Source organism: Antrostomus carolinensis, unplaced genomic scaffold (genome assembly GCF_000700745.2).
Source record: "Antrostomus carolinensis isolate BGI_N321 unplaced genomic scaffold, ASM70074v2 scaffold17864, whole genome shotgun sequence".
NCBI classification, from domain to species: domain Eukaryota; kingdom Metazoa; phylum Chordata; class Aves; order Caprimulgiformes; family Caprimulgidae; genus Antrostomus; species Antrostomus carolinensis.
In genome coordinates, this window is record NW_010308864.1 from 4,017 (window position 1) to 12,007 (window position 7,991).

At 37.8% G+C, this 7,991-nt stretch overlaps 1 protein-coding gene across 1 annotated transcript in view; it reads left to right on the forward strand.

Moving 5' to 3' along the window:
* The window catches only part of ASZ1 (ankyrin repeat, SAM and basic leucine zipper domain containing 1), a gene marked incomplete at its 5' end in the record, with an annotated part of 37,221 nt that overhangs the window by 2,620 nt on the left and 26,610 nt on the right, over positions 1 to 7,991 (forward strand). The window contains 1 exon segment of the mRNA XM_010165926.2: positions 3,059 to 3,170. Within this exon segment, the coding sequence (XP_010164228.2) occupies positions 3,059 to 3,170 (112 nt within the window).

Sequence of the window (7,991 nt, forward strand, 5' to 3'; positions counted from 1 at the left end):
AGCTAGTCTGGCTTTCATAGTTTTGAAGTAGAATTAGTAGTTTCAAAGTAAAAATTGTGTTCTTGGAACTGATCTGAAATTACTTGCTGTGTTTTCTTGTTCTTTCTCTCTCATTCTGTCTTTCCCCCCCCTCACCTCCCAGTCCTCTAGTACTTTTGTAAAAAGTGTGTTTAGAAATACTTGTTGAAGAATTCTAGGGTAAAGGTTTTGAGTTAAAACTTCCTTTGTGTGATCCTGTTATGAAGTATGTACATGAAGAAACAAGCTAGAATCACACACAGGAATAGCTTTCCAGTTCATGGGAAACTAATGTGGACTTCTCTAAAACTAGAGCACAATTCTTCTGTTAAGTGGAAACTGTTCTTCGTTGTGTTGCTAGATCATCTTTTTCTGCAAGAGTTCAGTGAAGCTTCTAAGTGATATCAGTTCCTCTGTCAATTTTTATTGCTTAATAGTTATTTTCATTCTCTTTCATTGTGTTGGAAGATTTATCCAAGTTCAGGGAAAAACATTGCAATACAGAAGAAACTGATGTGACACACAGTACTGCCAAGTACCTAAAAGTAGCGATCATATTTTCTGGTAACTTGCTGGTATTTGTCATAGTAGTAAACTGAAATGCAGGTGGTACAAATCTGGCTCTGAAAATTTTCTTGAACTTCTTAGCAGCTGATCAGAGTATGACGTTAGAGTAGATTGCCTGCACCAAAAGCAATCATGCCTTTGAATTTTTGTCCTTGTAGCCAACTTCAGAGAAATTCCACGTGGCTGCCTACAGCTTATACTTACCTGTTCCTTGTTTATGGCTGTAGAGAGCTATAAATGGGACAGACACTGGTATGGGCAGCAGTTTCAGCTGACCACTTAACCAACACGGATGGCATTTTTTCAATGTGTGACCAACTGTGTTTGCCCGAAGTGGCACCTTGCTGGGATGGGGTTTCTCAGCTTGTTTCCCTGTTATTCTGTGTAGGTAAACAGTAGCTAGGGCATAAGCGCAGCACAGTGCTGTCCTGCCAGGATCAGTCTTCAAAGTCATTAGTTCAGGTCAGGCCACATGTGTTCAGGAAAGGGATGCCTCCTAAAGGGGATGTCACTGGTCCTGCTGCTTTTTTTTACATCAACAGGCAAGTTGCTTTTTTTTACAGCAACAGGCAAGATCACATAAGTGATCTTATACTAATTATCCTATAATGCTTATGATCCTAATAACAGCTATAACGTTAATCACCTTTTGTCACATTTCGGTCATTCTTTGTAAATGGTTACTTAATTTTATCCTCTTTGGTAGTCATGAAGAACAAGGAACTAATGCAGCATTCATGATGTGATGGAATCAGAATGCAGCATCCTTGAGGAGTTAACTCACTGTCTCTTCTGGGTTTTTCAGCTAGGCTAAACATAAACTAATCTTTTTTGCAGTCTCTTACCAGTTTTTACTCTGCAAAAGAGATACCTGAGAATTATAAGGTGTTTCTTCCTCTTCTTCTCTTGCTCACATGTATGAGCTAAAGGTACGGTAACATAAATTAATTTCCCACTCTTTCTCACTACTTAGTACAAATATAACTACAGGTTCCTTCTAAAAATTCCTAGATTAACAGCGTTTATCACTACCTTTGTTCAAAGTCTTGCCATCTTTCCATTCATTTTGCTATTGATAACCAGCTTAAGCATTTTGAGTAAAAATCTATCAGTATTATCAAGTAATTTACTGAAATGTTAATTGCTTACTGTTCAGGAGTTGAAGTGTCTCTCTGAAACTTTATTTTTCATTTAACATACTGATTTATGTTAGATATATGTGCTAGAACTTCTGCATGAGGTAGCTGAAAATTAAGACATTATGTATTTAAAAGACAGATTAATTTAAATGCAAAACAGGTTTTTGGAGGGGTGGGGGACAAGAATTGGTGAGAAATAAAGTAGAGCAGAGGAGGATAAAGTATCTAACAAACTTCTTATCTTCAAATATAATAAAATCTGACCTCAGTTGAAGAATAAAGGTGTTTATATATTCACAGTCTTAACATTTCTACAAGAAAGTTGGAAAATATATTGTAATACTTCATGGTATGGTCTGAAGTAGGTACACCTAAAATTATACTTGTTAAAACAAATTGTTAAAGGCACGTTTGAACTTGTGAAGAAGTTTGTGCAATAAACAAAATGGGCAGTTATTCAAATGGCAGTCTTCTAATTGACTCTAGGGCCAGCTAACTCGTTGAGGTGCTTGAGGTGTGGTCCTTCCCACACCTCTAGGAGAACCACAGGAAAGGAGATCTCCCCTGTTCTGTGGACAAACAGAAGTGGTGTACAATTCTAATTTGTGAGCAGAAATGACATGTAACACCCAGCTGGCTTCAGAGCTGGAGCAAATACGTTGATTCCTCCTGATAAATCTCTGTGGGCTGTGTAGGTGTTCTTTAAATCCACATCTGAAAACATACTTTTACTCCTCTTCCTGCCATTACTGCACCATAGTAGTCTAGTCTAGTAAACTTACTTCTTTCTCCTTAAAGCCCTATAATAAAGCCTTGTTGCTTCAGCTGTCCTTTGGAGGGGCCTCTGTTCTCCCTAAAATTAATGTTGGTGTGTGTTTATAATACATTTCATGCACTCTTTTTATGCATTGCAGTTAACTTCCTGTAAGCCATTCCTTCCCTTTACTGTATTTTGGGGAGAGATGGGGAGGAACAGAGAGTGAATCTACTGGTCTGGAACAAGATTTGAGAAACAAGCATCTATAATTAAGCTCCTACTGGGTTTTTTTGGGTACCTCAGAAGAATCCTAAACTTCAGTAGAGGTAGATGCTTTACTACTGCCATTCATTCTCATCTTTCTGAGTATCTTCTTAGATGCCTTTTTCTTGCATGATAGTTCTAGTGACTTTCACTGGAAGGAAGGAAAACAAGTTTCTTACCGTTTTCTAAATATTTTAAGAGTATCAGAACCTGATTAACAGCTAGCAAATGTAAAGGCTTTTAAAGGAACTTCTGGATTAGCATGGTATTTACATTTACATATGTAATTCTCTAACTGCAAGTTTCAAAACAGATAAGTACACTGTGCTGATGGCAGCATGTACAGCGCATGCTTCGGAGGAAAACATCTTGAAGACTGTAGAACTGCTTCTGTCAAGGAATGCTGACCCTAACCTTACTTGCAGGTAACAAAAAACCTTGTGTCTGTGAATACAGCATAAAATTTAGTATTAATGTACAGAGGCATCTTTATAGACATAGCTGTTGGTGGTTAAGATGATGTGTATTTCATTAGCTTTTAGTAACTTCGCTGCTGTCTGTGTAAGGAAGGGTTAGTGTCCAGATACTTATTTCTCCCTAGTACAGTCATTCATCTGAGTAAATAAGACTACGATGAGTTTTATCAAATATAAGTATGTTTGTCAGCTGAACAAGATACAAGTTTAAGATAAAAACTCATCTAAGTACTTCAGTTGACTGCAGTATAAGGGCAAGAAATATGTTCTCTGCGTTTCCCAAATCATTACCTTTTCTGTATAAGCAAGCATGTAAGTGAAATCAGTTCTTTATTTAAATTCATGTCCTCCTTTTGAGCTTTTTTTTTTGTATCTAGCTATATTCCTTTCACAGACGGCCTCCTATGGAAAAAGAAAACTTCCCTGTAAATAAAATACATTTACTCCAGTGCAATCTGGAATAATCCAGATTAAAAGGACACTAAACCTCCTTTTAGAAGCAAGTAACAGCTTGTTTCTTGAGTTACGATTTTGTGTCGAAGCAGTGCATTGTGAGATGTCTGTAGTCGTATAGTCTGACACAATGTTTCATTTTGCATCAAAAATAAATAAATTCTGGGCTGACCCAGGATAAAATGTCCTCCCTCTGCTGGGGAAAAAAAAAAAAAAAGATATTGTTTGGGTCAAATTGAAACTGCTTGGTTTTCAACTAACTGAAATGAATTTTTTTTTATACCACAGCTCTTTCACCACATTACCCGAGATACGTGGATTGAACAGAATTGGAGGCCTGTTGGTTCTCATTAGTAGAATTCAATTACTCTGGGCCCTGAATCTCACTGTGAGCATAGTACTGAAGATAAGGAGGAGACATAGTTGTGGTGAAGTGCCACTGATAGCTGGTACTAAATTTAAATGCCATTCATTTATTCTTAACAGAGAGGCTAAAAATTGTTCATGAAAGAAGAGAAAGCTACAGACTTGGAATTAGTTACATGTTATTGCTGTCAGATAGCTGCTTGTTAGGATAAACATCCTGCTTTAAAAAATGAGAGAGGTCTTTGCATTATAGAATCATAGAATCATTTTGGTTGGAAAAGATATTTAACATCATAAAGTCAACTGAAAACATAACACGGCAAAGTCCACCGCTAAGCCATGTCGCTAAGCACATCTACCACATCTTTTAACTGCCTCCAGGGATGGTGACTCTACCACTTCCCTGGGCAGCCTGTTCCAATGCTTGACAACTCTTGGTGAAGAAGTTTTTCCTAATATCCAATCTAAACCTCCCCTGGCACAACTTAAGGCCATTTCCTCTTGTCCTATTGCTTGTTACTTGGGAGATGAGACCAACCGCATCTCACTTAGACCCTCCTTTTCAGTTGCAGAGAGCAATAAGGTCTCCCCTCAACCTCCTTTTCTCCAGGCTAAATAACCCCAGTTCCTTCAGCCGCTCCTTGTAAGATTTGTTCTACAGGCCCTTCACCAGCTTCATTGCCCTTCTCTGGACACGCTCCAGCACCTCCATGTCTTTCCTGTAGTGAGGGGCCCAAAACTGAACACAGTTCTCAAGGTGCAGCTTCACCAGTGCCAGGTACAGGGCGGGGATCACTTCCCTACTGCTGGCCACACTGTTTCTGATACAGGCCAGATGCTGTTGGCTTTCTTGGCCACCTGAGTACACTGCTGGCTCATGTTCAGCTGGCTCTCAACCAACACCCCCAGGTCCTTTTCTGTTGGGCAGCTTTCCAGTGTGTGTGGAGCAGGGAAGGACTAGTGAGAAATAAACTGATTTTTGAAATGCAGTTGAAGAAAGAAGATGAGTTTAGGAGTGGGTAGGTAGATGATTTCTTTGCAATAGGATAGAATGCTGAGGAGAAAGTGTTCGGTAGAGTAACTTCCAGTATTTTTGCTAAATCAAAATTGGGAACTGAATACTGATGGCTGTAAAAAACAGTTTTGTTGATGAGAATGTAGTGTAGCAAAGCATAAGTGCTAACTGAAGAGTTTTGAAAGATGAACAAGAAGTAAGGTAATGGCTAGGTGAAACCAGAAGGCATTGTAAGACCTGGTCTCTATGGTCTTTGTAGAGCTATTATAGCCTGACTGCTTTGTTTAAGTGAATGCTACCTTGAGAAAGTTGTTCTGTTTATCTTGTATCACTCACTTCCCTCTCACTCCACAATGTAAATTATATACTTAATCCTTTTTTAAGGCCTGTAAATACTTAAGCAGTCTTTTTTTTCAAACCTCTCTTAACCTGCAGTGCTTTCTTAAAGGTACACTGATTTTATTAATGTTAAGCTGTGATTTTGTTTTAGGCAGAAGGAAAAGGCATGACCAGCTGATAACTTAATTACTGCTGCTAGGATTGCATGTCATAGGTTGTTTAATAAATACGGATTTTAGTGATGACATCCTCAGAGTTCTTGTTTACATAGAATAGAGTTAAAGAAACCTAATGGCTTTGCTGGTAAGGAGATTATTTTGAGTTGAATTTTCATGCTAATAGCTCTTTGTTAGAAGAAGGTACAAATAGGTGAATGACTGCAGCCTTCTTTATTTTGACAAAAGCTCTTTGTCTCTTGTTCTGTATGGGATATGTGGAGGTTTGATTTTATTTGTGTGAGGTTTTTTTTTCCCCCCTCACTCTTAAAATTTCTGGCACAATTGAGTCCTGGTCAATGATCAAACCTGTCTTCAGTGTTTCTGCTCTACAGTGGTTATGAATTTTTTGTATATTTTAAAACAAAGTTTTCAGAAAATCTTTGATTTTTAATTTTTTTTTTAGGGTGAGTTTTATGAGAACTAGACCTTTGTCTGTCTTTTGTTGTTATACAGATTAAAAGTTGAGCTTGAAGCATACTGTCATGTACGTGAAAATGTAATCACTGCTCAAGTGTGGTATTAAGTTGCCTGCATATGTTCGCTTATGTTTACATTCAGAGCAGAAAATAGTTTCATGGTGAAAGTTTTGGTCTATTTTGCCTTCTTGAAAAGATGATAATAGAAGGGGGAAATTTTCATTGCATTATTCCTGAGTTCACAAGGTAGGTCTGTCTTCAGGTTGCATAGTCAGAATAAAGCAATTGTGTAACACATCAATTTTAGCAAGATATTTATTGCTACTGATAAGATAGTAAGTCTGCACTGCCACATAATAATTTAAAAGACCTTGACATTCTCATTGTGTCATAGTTAACCATGCCAAATGACAAACAGTACATTTCAGTAAAGGTAAATAGCCTGGGAAATGTTAATGCACTACAGTGCATTTTATGGCTGGAGTGAGAAAATCAGGAAATTTAATACTGATTGAGTCAAGATCTTCAATCCACTTCAGAGAAAAAAATATCTTGTGATGTTACGCTCTTTTATACTTCATGCCTTTCAGAGAGTTTTTTATTCTAGCACTATGAGCTTGGGACAGAAAGACTTATTTTATTCTGTTGGTCAAACATCAGGACAGAAGAAATCAGATGCAAAATTACATTTACCACAGTACTGGGCTATGTCCCTACATCTCTTCCCTGTTCTTACCCAAGTTAGGGAGAAGTCAGAAGCCTGGTAAGTGTGCCAGTTCTGTGAGTTTGGAAGAGTGGCTTTTGAATGTAAGTGTTGAGTCAGGTTCATCAGATCTTTTGGTAGAGGGGAGGAGTCTAAACACTGAAATAGATGATTGTACTTTCCCTGGCTAGTATTGACTAGATGGTGGTACCAACAGGTGTACAAGTGTTGGTCAGTTTCTGGGCAGAGGTATAAAATGCTTGAGGACAGCAGCAACATTAGATGCTATTTTTAACAGGGGCATTCTGACAGTGTACTGTAGTGTCTTGGAATGTCACCTGAGCAGCCTTTGTGTAAAACAGAAACAAAACCTCCACTGAAGTCCCTTAGCATTGTATCAGCAACATTGTCTCACAAGTATATTGAACTTCTTAGCATTGGGACTAGCTTACCCTGATTGTGAATTATTTGCATAGAATTGGGAATTGCCCTTTCATTAGAAAGGTGGAGTAGATTTCACGTGTGTGTACTGAAGTTCTTGACTGGAGACTTCACCCCTTTGAAAGTAAAATTGAAAATGGTCTGAGAAGTTTCTGGTTGTGTGGATAACAGTTTTTTTTTTTTCCTACTTTACATCAGTGTGTGTCTTCAGCTAAACCAGCTTGCTTATAAAAGTGTGGTAGAGTAAGAATGTAGGAGAACAGGGCAGGATAGTTGGGAATGTTGTAGCATAGAGTTCTGCCATCCCTATTGTTAATTTTTATGCTAATTTTATAATCATATCTTTTGTATTTTTCTATTCATATGATGATAACTTTGTAGCTGTTTACCGTTCCACCTCTGTGTTCTCGTATATCTTAAACAGATGCATTTTTTAAATTTTAAGACAGTTGTGTAAACAGAGTTTAGAACCAGAAAAGTATGAGACTGGAAATCTGAAAGGAAGCCTAAAACTAGGGAACCTGAAACTAAGCTGTCACCTTTTCCACCCCAACCTTCTTATTCGAGCTGTATGTTCCTGTGGTGGTTTCAGTTGGCTAGTAGCCAAACACAGCCATTTGCTCACTCCCACCCCCAGGGGATAGGAGAGAGAATTGAGGGCAAGGGTAAGGAGACTTGTAGATTGAGATAAGAACAATTTAATAACTGAAATAAAATAAAATAAAAATTATATTAAAATAATAATTATAATAATAACAGTAATAAAATATACAAATGAGCGATACACAGTGGAATTGCTCACCACCTGCCGACCAAACC